The sequence below is a fragment of the Podarcis vaucheri genome, assembly GCF_965113315.1.
Source record: "Podarcis vaucheri genome assembly, chromosome: 1".
NCBI classification, from domain to species: Eukaryota; Metazoa; Chordata; class Lepidosauria; order Squamata; family Lacertidae; genus Podarcis; species Podarcis vaucheri.
In genome coordinates, this window is record NC_138759.1 from 94,021,775 (window position 1) to 94,039,136 (window position 17,362).

The 17,362-nt window shown below is 42.4% G+C and overlaps 1 protein-coding gene across 10 annotated transcripts in view; it reads right to left on the reverse strand.

Annotated features, from left to right (window-relative positions):
• The window catches only part of SEMA5B (semaphorin 5B), a 365,129-nt gene that overhangs the window by 19,131 nt on the left and 328,636 nt on the right, over positions 1–17,362 (reverse strand). For 9 of the 10 annotated variants that reach the window (XM_082235162.1, XM_082235160.1, XM_082235159.1 and 6 more), the window contains 8 exons: positions 14,349–14,530; positions 10,043–10,186; positions 6,264–6,411; positions 5,472–5,697; positions 3,890–4,108; positions 2,441–2,611; positions 1,002–1,151; positions 145–189 (listed from right to left, as the gene is read on the reverse strand). In XM_082235162.1, coding sequence (XP_082091288.1) covers positions 145–189; positions 1,002–1,151; positions 2,441–2,611; positions 3,890–4,108; positions 5,472–5,697; positions 6,264–6,411; positions 10,043–10,186; positions 14,349–14,530 — 1,285 coding nt within the window. The remainder of the gene's footprint in view (positions 1–144; positions 190–1,001; positions 1,152–2,440; positions 2,612–3,889; positions 4,109–5,471; positions 5,698–6,263; positions 6,412–10,042; positions 10,187–14,348; positions 14,531–17,362) is intronic. The other variant, XM_082235158.1, reaches the window with a different exon arrangement.

The following is a 17,362-nucleotide window of genomic DNA, read 5'->3' on the forward strand; positions in this document are numbered from 1 at the left end:
CTTCCCCTCAGACAATCGGACTCCAGTGGAATTAAGGCTATCAACGGGATGTGAACTGCACAGATTAATGGTTGGGTTGATGCTTCCCAGAAAAGAGGAGTCATGTTAAGATAAAAATAAGATCTATAGTTAGCTGTACTCTACCTCCACAGTTCGTGCTCTCGTCAATGCTTGAGGCTGGCAGGATTACTAAACAAAGAGAAAAACAGTGGGGAGAAAAATGTCATTTTTGTCATCTGCGACATTGTGCAGGCAATTAAAATCCCTTTGCTCAATGCAAGGCAAGTTAATCTCTGCAGCAAATGGAGGGCCTCCCAGAGCTTTGGCAAAAAACACAGAATGTAATATAGTGAAAAAAAGTTTTAAGAAGAACATACTCTCTATTGCATGAGAAAATTGTCTAGATTGCAAACTATCCAAATACAACACAATAAGCGTCCTTAGAACTGTTTAATTCTGGCAAGAACTGTGCAAATTACAGAAGTATAAATAGAGATATAAAAAAGACTCAAACGAGGCATTTAAATTGTGCTCATAAAATACCTGAATAAATGTGAATACCATATGATCCAATTAAATAATATTTTGGCCAATGTATGACACAGACAGATGACCTTGCTATCTAAGGATGTGTCTGTTTGTGGTACAGAATACAAAACTCCCTGAATATATAAGATCTATTAGTCACAGAATCCTTCCCATCCCTAGATGGAGGTTAGCTATAATTCTAAACAGACTATAGCTACACCAAAGTTACTGCCATTTCATTTCCACGCATGGGATCCTAAAAATCCTCCTGAATCTCTTTCCTTCTGCAGGATGCCTTCTCCTTGCATAACTGAACTAATGAAATACTAGGCAGCATTCAATATACTCACTGCCTTACAAAACACAATCCTATCAATATTAAAAGTGGCAATCAGTTCTTTTTAGTAAGGCATCCATCTCAGCAATTAGTGGAGCCCTTTCCTTGCTCATTTAGCATGCAAAGTTGCACCCACCTGGGATCTCATTGTACAAGCAGTCCTGGTATTGTGTGCTGTTCCCAGCACATTGGGAAGATCCTGGATTGTGGATTTCACAGTAACGACTACGATACTGGATCCCATCTTCGTTACACAAGCTCCATTCAGACCATTCGGACCAGCCTCCTTAAGAATGAGAGATAAGACTTAAGCATGTGGGATGATCACAATGTCAAGCCAAGAAAAAAACATGAGGGATAAACAAAGGACAAAAGGTCACATAGTTTCTGAATATGGAAGCCCAACTGAGCATTTAGAAATAATGTCAAATACCCATGAACAGGGGAAGTCTGTTTTGAGAAGCATAAAGTAGACTGAAAAATGACAAAACCAGTTGTCTAGTTCTGTGATTCAGAACTTGGAAAAATGGTCTGCAACCGTCTTCTCAGCCGAGCTATTGTTTGGGAACAGACAGACAGGTGAAACTCGAAAAATCAGAATATTGTGGAAAAGTTCATTTATTTCAGCAATTCAACCTAAAAGGTGAAACTAATTTCCAAATGAGATGCAGAAGTTGCTCTCATCAGAAAAGAGGCCTTGGGACCACTGAGCAACAGACCAGTTCTTTTTTTCTTTAGCCCAGGTAAGACGCTTCTGACGTTGTTTCTTGTTCAGGAGCGGCTTGACAAAAGGAATACGACATTTGAAGCCCATCTCCAGGATCCGTCTGTGTGTGGTGGCTCTTGATGCACTAACTCCAGCCTCAGTCCACTCCTTGTGAAAGTCCCCAACACATTTGAATGGTCTTTTCCTGACAATCCTCTCCAGGCTGCGGTCATCCCTGCTGCTTGTGCACCTTTTTCTTCCACACTTTCCCCTTCCGCATAACTTTCCATTAATGTGCTCCGATACAGCACTTTGGGAACATCCAACTTATTCTGCAATTACCTTTTGAGGCTTTCCCTCCTTATGGAGGGTCTCAATGATGGCTTTCTGCACAACTGTCAGGTCAGCAGCCTTCCCCATGATTGTGCTTCCTACTGAATCAGACTGAGAGACCATTTAAAGGCTCAGGAACCCATTGCAGGTGTTACGGATTGAATAGCTACTGCACCTTTTCTGAGATTGTTAATTTGGGGTTTTCATCAGCTGTACTCCATAATCATCACAATTATAACAAATAAAGGCTTGACATATCTCGCTTTGCATGTCATGAGTCTATCTCATATATTAGTTTCACCTTTTAAGTTGAATTACTGAAATAAATGAACTTTTCCACGATATTCTAGTTTCACCTCTATCTATCTATCTAGCTATCTATCTCTATTTATTAATTTATTTCAAAATTACTTTTGAAGAACAACAGAAGAATTACATCAGTCCTGAAATCTCAAATGCATTATGAAAACATATTTTTTAAAAGAACATAAATACAAAAATGATGGCATTATACAGAACAACAACAACAGGGCTACCTTCACACAAGTGTGTGTTGCACAGTGCTTCCTCAGTGTGCAGTCCAATGCAGATATCCTCCCCATTAGAGGGCGCTGGGTTGGTGCAGGTTCGGGTGCGCTGGTAATGCCCTCCTCCACAAGTTGCTGAGCACTGAGACCAAGGAGTCCAGCAGGACCACGAACCTTTCACTAAGGTTCAGAATAAAGGTTTCAAAATAAAACAATACAAAGATGCAGGCATACTTTTCACCCATCTGTTAATCCCATCACAATAACCCCCCCTCCCCAAATCATTATTTCAAGGAGAAGAAAGCTATGGAGAAGCTACCACACCAGATGAACAGCATCCTAACTATTTGCCTACAAATACTGTTCATCACTGTTCACAAGTCCCTATTGGTTTCTTTCTCTGCCAAAATGATTTAAGTTAGTTCATTGCATTTCTGGCCCCTCCAAGCACATAGTTCTGATAAAGGGGGAAGGAATGGCTATGATTATAATGCAAAAGTAATGACTATTCTCACACATGCACATTTTTTGCAATATCCAAACAATGTCATTGGCATCAAAAAGCCAGAATACATTCCCCCCACATTTAATCTGGATTTACCCTGTCTGAGAAAAATCTGATACATTAAAAAAAACCACCTTTGCTAACAGTATATTTGTGATATATGAATGTCTCTTTACAATATTAAGCCCCTGTCTGAAAGTCCCCTGGAAAAGCACTTTAGGGTACACAACACCAACAGGTGTGGTTTTGGGGGTTGGGAAAGGGTGGAGAAAATGGGGAAAGGAAGGCTCCTTTACTGTTCTAATCCAGTAAGAAGCAGGGCCATAATTTCAAGGACTAGTTGACAAGGAAATAATATTTCCTGATTGCCAGTCAGGAAAGAGTAACCAATACTTAGAGGTGGGTAAGCCATATTGAAATAAGCAAATCTGGACCATGGAATGGTGAGCAAAGTCAAAGTACCAGATCTAATCTTAAACTTAAAGACACATCTGATTCTGCACAGCTCTCGCTTTACTAAAGGAGCAGAAAGTTCTAATGTTTTTGAAGCAATGAGATTTTGTTGCAACCTCTCTGCGTGCAGTCCAAACTTTCTTTGCCTTTTGAGAGCTGAGCTTACAGCTACATATGTTAAATGCCTTCTGCAAAGGTGCCAGCTCTAACATCAGGAGCAATCATGCCATGCAGCAGGGTGAAGTGGTCAGCATTAGATGGCATCATGAGGCATGAATTGGTGTGTGAATGGTGCAGCGAGACTTTTCCACATTGTTGGCCCTAGCAGGGAAAAAGGGAACCATACGTTGGCTCTGCTTCGGGCAGGAAAATGTCTTGGGCCAGCACAGGCAAACATGCCCTACGATGGCAGGGTGAAGAGTAATGGAAGAACTTCATAGCACGCTTCTTCAGCACGCTACTCACACTGAACAAAAGCAGGGAACGGTCACAGTATCTACCTGGACAGGGATGTGGGTTGCAGTCCTGATATTCCATTGCAGATCCTATGCAAGGTAGGCCACCGTTTTTTGGCTCTGGATTGGTGCATGTTCGCTTCCTGGTTCTGAAGCCCAGCTCACAGTCTCGAGAGCAAGATGACCACCCTCCCCAAAAGGACCACCCACCATTAATAATCCGAATAGAGGTCTTGCCGCTTTTCAGAAGGTCATCAACTAAAGCTGGGGGGGGGGCAGTGGGGAGAGGGGGAGGAAAAAAGAAAAATATAGGAATTAAACACATGGAACCCCCCAGCTTTCTTCCCAACCTTGCAGCAGCAGAAGTGGGCAAGGAGTGTTCAGATAGTTGCATGGTGAACTATGTTCCCTTCCCAGCTTCAAGGCTAAGAGGAAGGCTGAAAGACTTTTGGCCACTGTGTTGCCCAGAGCATCTTAGCCATACAAGGTCACATTGGCATTCTCTCTCTCTTTCCTTCTCTAAAGTAAGAGATTTCTGTGGCAGGTAAACTGCCAAGGCTTCACAAGCACCCCAGTCACATGGGCACACTGGTAAGATTCCGTCCCCTGCAAGTGATCATGGCAAATATAGGTTACATTCATCACATAGTGAAGAAAAGATACTGTGGTGCAGTAATTGAAATGAACCTGCTTAGCCCCACTCATGCCAACATGTGAGTGGTGCTAATGGTGCAGACACCATGCAGTGGTGGTGGGCTGGATCAGGGCCAATGCACTGAGCTTGAATCCTGGCAAGATGCAGGCCCTGTGGGCGAATAGTTATTGTATCCAAGAAATCGGCCAATTACCTGCCCTGGATGGGCTTGCACTCTCTCAGAAGGAGCAAATAAGAAGTCTAGTGGAGACCCAGGTTTCTCACCAAAGGACCTGGTGGCTAGGAGCACTTTTTATCAGCTTCAGCTAGTGTGACATTGGTTCCTGGACCAGGATAGCCTGATCACAGTACTTCAGGCACTTCTGATTGGATTACTGCCATGCAGGTGGATCTTCCCTTGTGTTTGGCCCAGGAACTGCAACTACTGCAGGATGATTGCCGGCAGGAGAGAGAGACCCTGCTGAGGGATCAGCTGCCAATTTGTTACTGGGTGTGTTACTATTGATATATAAAGCTTTCATCACCTTGGGACCAGTTTGCTTACCCCATATATACCCACTCGACTGCTTCAATTCATGGCACCCCAATTATCTGAAATATCCCCACAATTGTGCTCTCAACCACATAGTCCTATCATGCGCTCCTGTAGTGTGCAATCACAGCAAGCTGAAGTGACCCCTATGCTGCTTGATGTGTGAAGGGCATCTTAATAAACACAGAAATTAAGATTATGCACCTCCAGCAACACAGTGTTTGCAGGTATGTGAAAAGCTCCCAAGCAAATTCCCTAATGCTCATCCATCCTGACAGAGTATATACTGTCTCAATCTGCTGGCTTTGGTTTGCTCTGTTGCTATCAACATAGATCAGCATTTAACCAACCCTACGCTTCAGCTGCCCACAACCTCCAGCATGAATAATAAGCAGCTTAGCTTGGCGCTCGTTCTAATCTCGCAATCTGGCAGGACGTACAATCAGTGTCGCAAACAGCTGAGCCGTCATTGGGGCAGAACCGACTCTCCGTCTTCTTCCTGCCAAACTGGAGGTCGTGAGGGTCAGCAAGCTGAGCGCGGCAGGTGTAGCGGAAACGCTGCTCTTGGCGAGCGCCACTCTGAGTGATGTTGGTGGGCATCCATGGAGTCCAAGGTGTGTTTCTTCGGACCTCTGGGCAGGCCTCTGGGCTGCAGGTTTTATACTCCTACAGAAATAGGAGAAAATGGGGAAAGGACCCAATTATTAGCATTTACTTGAGGGTTTGCAGCTTTACCAATGCACTTGGGGACAATGACATTTAAGGAACAATAAGATAAACCCCCGAATATTTGACTCAAAATCACAAAACCACTGAAGCAGTAATAATGCTCAGAAGGTGTATAAATCAAGGTCTGGTATTGCTTCCAGTTCTTTAACAGAATACAATGCTGAGGCGACAGGCCTGCGCATGTGTTACATAAAGTGCCCATACTAATGCATGCAAATGAATTCCATAGACAAAGGCCCAGTTGGAGGCGTTTCCATGCGCTCCGGCTTCCATCACGGTGTCCCGTTGCACCAGAAGCGGTTTAGTCATGATGGCCACATGATCCGGAAAGCTGTCTGTGGACAAATGCCGGCTCCCTTCTTACCTAGCCCCTAGGTCAATTACCTGTAAGCTCCCTCTCTTGTCTTCTCTAAGCACAAGGTGTATAGGACAAGTCCTTAAAGGACTGAGGAAAAGAGAGCATAAGAAAACAGCAATGAAAGCCTATCTGAATGAAAACGTACCACAGCACAGCCTGGGCAGGAGTTTCCATTTTCACAAGACCTCTGCCTGGAGTGCACCCCTCCACCACAATTTGCGCTACATTTATTCCAAGGGCCCCACGAAGACCAGAAGATTGGCAATGGGCATGGACTGTTCTCATTGCAGAACCTGGATGGAAACAAAATTCCAGGGAGGGAAATAAGGAAACAATAATGCAAGTCAGTGTCCTGGAACACCCCAAAGGAAAGTTGTAAATGACTCTGCAAGGAACTGTTCGCACCAGGAAGAAAAAGGCTGACATCAGGTTGAGTAGAAATTCAACTTCAGCACCACAAGTAAAAAGATGCAAGGCAGACAAACAGAAAGAGTTAGTTGTACTTTAGACCCACTGAAATCAACGGGAAATAAATTTTGAGGAACTAGTCCTATTGATTTCAGTGGGACTAAAAGCATTACTTGCTTAGTCTGGATCTAATCCATTCTTGTTAGTGTCCATTCTGGAGGGGCTGGAGATTCCAGCAGGCTGGTTTTCCCCCCAATTTGTAATACTTGCATCTTAACTATTTAATTATTTACACAGCTTTATCAATGGCAACAACTTCTAAGTTTGTTTGCATAGATGAACAATGAATGAGATCTCTTTTGTTTGTTGTTTCGGGATTATGGTCACACAAGTTTTCTACCCTGTTTAAAAACTGTAATACTGCTATTTCCTTTTTTAAAAAAAGCACTGGATGGTCATAGCAGCAGAGCAACATCATAGGAGCTAACATTGACTTACGTTTGCTAAGTATAGCAAACTATCCTGCAAAAGACCCATAGATAGTTTATACCCAAATTAGATGTGTTCATAACCTACTACTAATGCTCACATTGTACCATTATAATACAATTTTTTTTTTCTGGCATTGCCTGGGTGAAGAAAATAAAAATGTTTTGAAAACAGATACATCTTTATAAGTGTGTATTGACAGTACTGTCCATTAACTTAGTACTTAAGTCTTAAAGCACTGCAAACTAATTTAGGCTAGAAATCCAGCTACTTGTAATTAAACTGGCATCTTTAGGATCCCAAATTATCTAATAATCTGATGCCAATTACCCTAAAATAAATGGCTGAACTATATTATTGTTTAGCAAGTATTATGCTGGGTTTAAGGAGCCAAGTCCTTATGAGAGTACAGCGAGTTGATAGATTTGATGGAAACTGGGCACCATCACTGTGTATGTAACACAATGTTATCTACTGTAAGTATGCCCCCATCCTTCAGAGATTATTTTGAATAGACTTATTACACAATTATTTGTGGTCCTAAAAACTGAAGTCTAATAAGTTTGCAAAGCTAACTATCTCCCATTCTCTTTGTGAAATTTTCCTTTTTGTATAGGAAATATACATACAGTTTGCTTAGTTTGTAGTTTTGTTCAATTTATATTCAATGCTTGCCATTTGTAACTGTGCTTTAAGCTTGTAAAAACTTCAAAAACAAAACAAGAAACCCACCACATAGTATCATGGTCAGACATTACTTTCCAAACCTGGCGTGAGAAGAAGCAAGGTCTTACAGCCCATTTATTATGCAAATTTATTCCATGTCAGTTCCACTTTGTTCATTTGGACTTACCTCCCAGCCATTAAGGCTTGTGTGAACCCACAATTTAGTACAATCTCCCTGCCTCCTCTGCAGTTAGAAAGTAGTTTGGCCAAACAGATCATGTTCGTCTGCCCCCCAGGCTTTCTGGATCATTTCCCCAGGAACTCTGGTCCAGGTAAATGTGGCATTCAGCTGTGTTCAGCAGCACTTTCCTTGAGTTAATTTTATTTTTGTCCAACTACTTTTGCCCATTTTAAAAATAAGAAAGTTCTAGCTCCACTTCAGTCATCACATAATAGAATCACCATTGCTATCACTACTTCAATGGAAAAAAATGAAGTTATGTTTCCAGTAGTCGCAGAGCTAATCAAACATGAAGACACACAGACTAATTAAACGAAGTGTCTTTTGCATTTGCAATTCCTGAGCAGGTTTTTGTCTAGAATTTTAGCTGGGGTACTAACCATTTTATTTTATTTTTGGCCTGAGGGACACATTCATCAATGGCCAAACCTCCAAGGGCTGCAAAACAATGGTGTGTGTGGCCACTCCGCATTCTCACATGCTCATAGACACACTAAGGCAAAAAGCTTCCCCTCAGCTAATCTACGCAGATCAGCTAAGAAGAGGGAGTTACCCCCGCCTCCCTGCTCATCAACTTGATGTCTGGGGGAGGGAACAACTTGTATTCCCACCCGCATCTCAGTGCTGCGTCCTTGTCCTTTTTCTTTGCTTTTTTGCCATCACCAAAATTGGTGGGGTCTTGGGGGCGTGATAAAAATTTGCTTGGGGAGCCAGATCAAACCTCAATTTTGCGCAAGTCCAACTACAAAATAAGCTGGCTCTCCCCTTCTTACCATGTTTAACAAAGAATCAGGCCTTTTAAAATAAGATTTACTTACTTTATAATCATGCACTGGTTCACAGCTACAGTAGCAGTAAAAATTATATAGGCAAAATACTTATCTTTACATTATAACTAAAGCTGCATATATCTGCATCCAATGCTGGCCAAAGAAAGATGGAGGGGGGGGGGGACATATTATGTTTCCCTTCCTCTCCAGACAGGAGGGGAAATGACATCACACAGAACCTCTCTACCAATTCTATTTCTATGATCTCAGCCCCTTCTCGTGATAACTAGCAAGAATATGTATTTGTTAGGTTTGGCTGCAAATCTCCCACAAAACACACCCCTGGTTTTCTGGCACTCAATACCTGTGACTTCCAAGCATGCTTAGGGTGTTTTTTATTTTACCCCCATGGCCCATTTTTGGCTCCGCTTCTGTTAGCACTGACTATTTTAGTTTGCTGGTGTGGGGAATGGCATGCCATCTAAAGACTATCAACCCTCCTATGAAAATGCAGCATATGTGCAGTTCTCCTTTTAAATATGCATACTATTTTCTTTCTCTATTCATAGCATAACATAGCATGTGTTATGGCTAGAGCATCCTTATGCTCTTATTTCACTTATTGAGCAAATTTCTATCTCATCCTTCAGCACAAGAGCTCTATGGCTGGCTAACAGCTCCCATTCTGAATAGCAAGCGGCAATATTTTGTAGCACCACAGCATACTTCACTGGAAAAATTCAGGTTTAGCAACCTCAACAGCTTAACAATGCCATACTTTCTTTAAGTTATGGGCCTTATTTCAAACTATTACTTTGACATATGGGTGTGCGACACAGTAACATATTTATATTTATTTAAAAGGTCTGTAAGGCAGCTTTATAGGCAAAAATGAATAATTATGAGATCAATATAAAAACACAATATGACAATGATGAACCTAAAGCACACATAACATAAATGAAATAGTGAAAACTAGCAGAAGTAGAAGAATACAATAAATCACAATCTCATTCACAAAAGGCTTGCGGGGGGGGAATTAGTTTTTTTACTTGTTCCCTAAAAGATTAAAGAATGGGTGCCAAACAGGTGTTTCTGGGGAAGTGTTCCACAACCAGGGCAAGACCCTATCCCCAGTTGCCACCTGCCTAACCTCTACAGGTAGGGTCACCAGGAGCAGAGGTCTCAGACGATGATCTCAGTGAGTGGGCAGGTTCATATGGGAGAAGACATCTGGGATGGGTCACTAATCCATATGGTGTAATGAATCCTTCAAAAGAAAACACAAGAGCTCTGAGCCAAAAAAAAAAAAAGTCTCATAGAAGTTCAGGGATGGGGAACGACTCTCACCGCTCCTCTCTGCTTTGTCCGACACAGACCCTGCCTCCGTATCGCGGAGCAGGGTTGCTGCACGACCTCTGACGGACCTGAAAGCCAATCCCACAGGAAGTGCTGCAGGGGGCCCAGGACGACCATGGTGTCCAAGCTCCATTCCTGACAGAGGGGAGGGGGAAGGAAGAAAGATAAAACAGGGCATCTGGGTTAATTCTTGTTTTTTTTCAACTTTAACGCTAAGTTCAACACTGCTGGCTCTGGAGTACCAACAGGTTGCAGAGACTGACTAGCACTACCAAGCACGCTTCCATAGAGGTTAGCCCAAGAAACAGACAGAGATTAGAGTTAGAATTCTGCATGTGCTTTTTTTTTAGTCTTCCCCAACTTTTAAATTTGAAGAAACAAAATCCATGGCAATTTCATGTTGAACAGATTTAAGCCTATGCTAAGCATAATAAGGGCAGGCGAGGGTTTCATTTTTATACCCTCCGTTACTCATAAATTTGCAAAGTTTTGTATCATTTCTTGAGTTCCTTATGAAACCTTTAAAAAAAAAAAAAGATGTCATGGTGTTGTAGAAAAACCTGCAGAATCAAATATGCTGAAAGGAGGAGAATTACAAAGGGCTGGGCATAAGAGATGAAAAATGCCCTGACCTCACTTAGGCAACTTCAGAAGCAGTATTTGCTACACATAATAAAGCTTTATAAGCACCGAATCATTTATTTATTGTATTCTAAAGGCTCAGAATGCATTACATTTTTAAAAAACAACAATGAGAAACTAAAAAATAGACATACTGTAATTGCATAAAATAAAATAAAAAACACAAGCAGTTTAAAACCTCAGTTAGTATTTCCTTAAGCATAAAGACAAGACAATTTATTTTTACGGACATTTGAAGATTCAGGGAACACTCTTAGGATTAATAGAGCATTCTATTGGTGGACCTGGAATATGACAAAACAGACTGCTAAACCATCCGTGAGGTGCTATTTCTCAAGAAACTTTCCTCCAATTTCAGGTGTTCTCCTTGCCCAATACTTGTTCAAATTTCTCTCATTTTACGTTTGCCTTTTAGCTCACAGAACCCTAGATTCCCAAACAATGTGCTAATCTCAGGGTCCATTTAATAAAGGAAAGACAGATACTGTGGTGGTCAATTATTCTGAAAATGATTGGAACATATTCTTCTTTCTTAAGTAGGTATGTGTCTTTCCTTAGAAATGCAGAGTCGCAACGGAAAAGACATTTCAGGGGCAAAGTTATACCCCCTCCTCATCCAACTCCAAATAATTGTTATTCTACCAAATTGTAGTTTCCTTTTTGTCATCACACACTCCTGCTTTTCACCTCAGTGGCCCTGACCAAGTGACAGAGCAACTATTTTCTACAGTTCATTCTCAAGTCCATATCACATGCTGTCCTGTTTCTTGTGGTCCTGAAAGTGGAGCTGGTGAACAGATGTGTTGATTTTCCAAGAATTGACTGAATTAATAAAAGTGTTTGGCAACCAGTGGGTACCTGGCAAGGCAACAGATGCAGCAGGAAGCTTAAATTAAAACCTGCGTAGCCTTCACGGTTTTCAAGTCCGTTATCAACTCTCCCATTCTCTTGGCACTGTTCTCTTTTCTTTCATAAGAAGGTGAGGAAATAAAAAAGGTCTTCCATACAAACTGTGATATAACCCATGTTTTGCCTATTGTTTCCTTGACCATCAAGAAAGACATGGTACCCAAAACTTAAAATATGTGATTACAATAAATGAATAAATGCGTTCTGTCACACCCCTGAAAGTGGGTAGGGGGAAGCCACAGAAATCAAAACCACCAGTATCCAAAACTCAACTAAGTAATATATTTCTAAAATCATTCCATGTTTTGTGTGTAGTTTTAAACCCTTTAAAAATCCATCCATATAGCAAAACATTTGATTAGCCAAATGTTTTGGATAGTTGCCATGTCATTTGGATAAATGAAGTTCTACTGTATATGCACATATTTTGTTTTGAAGATTAAGATTTTTAAAGGAGGAAGTCTCAATTTATATTCAAAGTATAGACAATCTTCAAGAAGGTTTTCATCAGCACTGTGGCATTTGCAATCTTATATCTTATTTATAACTAAAACTCTTTTTTAAACTTTGTAATGAAAGCCTCGCAATGCCATACGAAGACAGTTAAAATTGAAATACTAGACCTGCAATGAGTGTAAGATGATCATATGGCTGTATTTCTTAACAGTCACTGAATTTTAACACTGAATGCATTTCTCATCCACTTCCTACAGGCTAATCTTGTGGTATCCCACACTTTTAGAGATCATGTTGTTGGCAATGATTAAATGATTGCATCAGCTGCCTTATGTCTCTTGCAGGCTAGAGGATGCTCCACATGGTAGAATTCTACCAGCTGTAAGAATGGCTGATCAAGAGCATAAAAAATGTAAAAGAAGATTGACCCAGAAAGGCCCACATGCTTGCACTGGTATGCCTTCAAATTGCTAGGTTGGCAGAAGCTGGGACAGAGCAACGGGAGCTCACCCCATCGTGCGGATTCGAACCGCTGACCTTCTGATAGGCAAGCCCAAGGGACTCTGGTTTAGATCACAGCAGCATCCGCATCCAGCAAACACAGATAGTAGTTGCTACACAGAAGTGTCTACACAAGCCTGAAGAAAAAAGACAGACTAAATCCCGCCAGGTGTGACAGATAAGATGGTCAAATTGCACAATGGCATCCCTACAGCTTACAGTGTGTGTGCATGTATTTAGGTCTCCCCAAAATAGTTTCTCCTAATCTAAAATGGATATGAATGCAAAATGGTCAATAAAGATATGTGATGGGGACCGTGAAAGTGGGAGAAAAACACACATGCAACGTGGTAATGATGACATTGATTCAGGGAGCACAACAGATGCGAAAGCTAGCTCTCAGTGATCCACAGCAAACAAAAGGGCTGCCAGTTGAACTCAGGAAGCTACACAATATCAGTTGTATTAACAAGAAAAGGCTGAAGCTGCCCAGAGTGGCTGGGGCAACCCAGTCAGGTGGGCAGGGTACAAATATAGTAGTAGTAGTAGTAGTAGTAATGCTAATAATAAATGACCACATATTATTATTATTATTATTATTATTATTATTATTATTATTATTATCATCATCATCATCATCATCATTTATTTAAGCCAAGCTTTAAATGATCAGCCATTCATTTTTTAAAAAGATTGTTTATATTGCTTTCACTTGCTTCAGTATTTAAACAGTGTTAGGACTCCCATGATGCCATCTGTTAAGAGGGAACTATCAGAAGATGCAGAGCATAACAATTGATTATGTTTTTATAATTTAGTTGTACCGCAGGCAATGTGATGTATTACTTTAATGAAGTTGATGCAACTTTCTTGGTCAAACAAAGCAAAACTACATGAACTCCTGCGACTTGGGGTAGGGGCAGGGCAAGATAAATCTATCCTTTTATAATGTTTTATATCTGCGCTGGGGAATCTGTGGCCCTTCATATGATGTTGGGACTTCAGCTCCCATCGGCCCAAGGTGACCTGGCCAATGGTGAGGGACGATGAGTGTGGCAGTCGACCAACATGGGGAGGATTGCTGGTCCCCATTACTGGTTTATCTGTAACAGTTTGGAAGTGTGAGGTACATAATGAATATACTAGCTAGATGCCCACAAGCCAGATATGTTCTGTGGCAATCACTATTCTGATCACTGCTATCACAATTGACTGGAAGAACCCTTGTAGGATGAGGGGGTGATTCTATAATTCGGACTCGTAATGGGGGGTGTAATGGGGGAGAACCAAGGGTGGCATTTATTCCAGATTAATTACTCCAAGCTATAAGTGAGACTTTGAAAATGATTTGTTTGCCAATAGTTTCACAGTGTCAGGTTTCCTAGTAAACTCACTTGGTATTTGATAAATCCCTCCAGTGACACGATATTATTTTTTTTATATGTTTCTATCCCTGCCCTTCCTCCAATGAAACGAGGGCAGTGTACTTGGCTTTCCTCTTTTATCCTCACAGCAACCCTAAGAGGTAGACAAGGCTGAGGAATAGTGGCCTCAACCATCCCAGTGAGTTTCACCCCTGTGTGGGGATTTGAACTAGTGCTCTAGACAGCAGAATATTTAAGTTGTAGCAACATTGCTTCTTTTCCTGTAACCCCTGCTTCCTCATTTTAAGTGACTTTTGAGCTCTATAGGTGAGTTTGACCAAGAAAGAGGCAATAACAGTAGACAGATGAAAGGAGTAACTTTTCACCCTTCCTGCATATACAAGACATAAAAGACGTTCAGGTACCTTGAGCAATTTGCAATCTCTATCCTGGCTCCTTCACAGTCACGTCCACCACACTGAGGCTGAGGGCTGTTACACAACCGCGATCTGCACATGCAGGAGCCTGTGCTGTCACCATCCGAGTGTTCACACGGTTGCCACGGAGACCAGGCCCCCAACTGGCCATCCACCATCAGATTTTTCACCTAATTTAAATAAAGAGAAGTCATCACGGCGAGTCTGTGCATCGTAAGTTGCCCATGAGGGCAAAGTTGCAGTCGAGGCAAGGAGATGTGTGAGAATCTTTCCTACCCCTCTCCAGAAAAACACAATGTCAGTACTCCCTCACAATTCCACGCTGAATACTGCAGGCAGATACTCATATTTAGCATAACATAAACTAAGGAATAATCCCTCACTACCAGGGCCAGCCCTACCATTAAACAGAGGAAGGCTATTCCTGCCTCAGGCAGGAGATGCTGAGGGATGGGCTGTAAGGTGGAACAAGGGACAGAGTTGTGTGTGCTTTGTGTCCTGCTCTGTACATCCCTAAACTAGCCCACCGTCCTCAGGTGTAGTAGAGAATGCAGTCCTGTTGCCAAATTGAAAGTAACATTCAACTCATTCATTCATTCAATCAATCAATCAATCAATCAGATTCTGCATGTGAAAGGGAGAGGGTACAAGCTTGTCCCCTGCCTGAGGCAGCAAAATTTCTTAGGCCAACCAAGTTCACTACACAGTCACTGTGTGTGCAATACCCTAGATATAAGTAAATAAATATCCAATGAGAACAGAAGACTTAAATGAACTGCACATGTTCTTAAGGTCTGATTCTGAACTCTTCATTTCAGCTGAAATGTAAAAAGCAGTGGCAACCATTTCAGTTTGTGGCTTCCACATTTCAAATCAGCATCACTTTGACCACAGTGCTACATGTGTGTTATACCAAAGTGCTTCATCTGTGCTAGATAACTTCCACTACTCCCACAGTGCACCCCTGTGTGATGCTGTCTGAACACAATATGAAGGTAAAAAGGATTTGATTTTGGAGATCCACACATTCCTCTTAGAAGAAGCTTTTACCCAGGGGCAGGCAACCTAAGGCCCCGGGCCCAAATGCGGCCCAATTGCCTTCTCAATCCAGCCCGTAGACAGTCCGGGAATCAGCGTGTTTTTACATGAGTAGAATGTGTCCCTTTATTTAAAATGCATCTCTGGGTTATTTGTGGGACCTGCCTGGACTGGCCCACGGCTGAAAAAGGTTGCTGACCCCTGCTTTTACCTCTCAGGGGAAATAGCACCATCCACAGTTGAAGCAGCAAAGCAAAGCTAGAGGGGCACTTGCCTGCAGACCAGCTCGTCAGCTGCCACTAATAGTTGTACATGTTTATTTTTGTAGAGAGGCACTTTCTCCATCTCACAAGAGAATCAAAACACTATACCTCTTACCCGAGGCAACTCCAAAAACACACAATGAATTAGTAAGGCATTTAGGTTTACAAATCATAAGTTTCTATCTCCAACTTCTCCGCTCCTCTCTCTTTCTGGCACAGTTAAGCACTCCCTTGGCTCTTCCTATAAGCAGCCGCCACCCCCATCTCAAGACTATGAGAACTGACATGGAAGTAATTTAGGTCTGTCGTTATGCTCATCACACTGTAGTCAGAGGACTTTAAACATCTGTTGCAAAGCTTTGTTTTCACCACACTCTAATTCAGCAGTACACAAACAATAAGCACCATGGGGGAGTCTTGTGCTGAGATTTCTGCGCTCTGGATAATGCTCAGCTGGACTACTTGGCTTAGTTAGGAACATCACATATTTAAGCAAGATGAAGACAAACTGGGCAAGATTAATAGCAGAAAGATGACATGATTAAATACTGAAGAAGCACATAATTTTCTTCTTCTTCTTCTCTGGCACAGAGGAGGATGCTAGGAGGGAAAGCCATATTGCAGCCCTAACCCTCCCATCTCAGCTAACTTGTCCTTTCTGTAATTAATCGGAGATGGTGCTGGCTGCCCATTTAAAGGCTGCATTAAGAGGGGAATTTTGGGACGTGGGTGGTGCTGTGGGTTAAACCACAGAGCCTAGGACTTGCCAATCAGAAGGTTGGCAGTTTGAATCCCCGTGACAGGGTGAGCGCCCGTTGCTCGGTCCCTGCTCCTGCCAACCTAGCAGTTTGAAAACATGTCGAAGTGCAAGTAGATAAATAGGTACCACTCTGGCAGGAAGGTAAACGGTTTTTCCGTGTGCTGCTCTGGTTCGCCAGAAGCAGCTTAGTCATGCTGGCCACATGACCCGGAAGCTGTACGCCGGCTCCCTCGGCCAATAAAGCGAGATGAGCGCCGCGACCTCAGAGTCGGTCACAACTGAACCTAATGGTCAGGGGTCCCTTTACCTTTACCTTTAAGAGGGAAATTTTAGCAAGTTCATAGATCATAGGTCTTGCTACTCACAGTGACAATATGCTACCTCCAGTTTCAGAGGCAGCACACCACTGAATACCAGTTCCTGCGAGATCAGATGAGGAGGGCAATTACTTTCAGGCTCTGCTTGTGGGGTTTTCAACAACCATCATGCTGGCCACTGTGGGAAGCAAGATTCTGGGCTAAGTGAACTCTTGGTCTAAACCAGAAGGGCTCTTCTTTTTGTTCTCAGAAAATAAGCAGGTCGGAATTAATAAAGTAATAGAGAAGTGTCCTGTGTAATTTAGCCCTCTAATAGGGTGGCGCTGTGGGTAAAACCTCAGTGCCTAGGACTTGCCGATCGTATGGTCGGCGGTTCGAATCCCTGCGGCAGGGTGAGCTCCCATCGTTCGGTCCCAGCTCCTGCCCACCTAGCAGTTCGAAAGCACTCTTAAGTGCAAGTAGATAAATAGGGACCGCTTTATAGCGGGAAGGTAATCGGCATTTCCATGTGCTGCGCTGGTGCTGGTTCGCCAGCTGCAGCTTCGTCGCGCTGGCCACATGACCCGGAAGTGTCTTCAGACGGCGCCGGTTCACGGCCTCTAGAGCGAGATGAGCACGCAACCC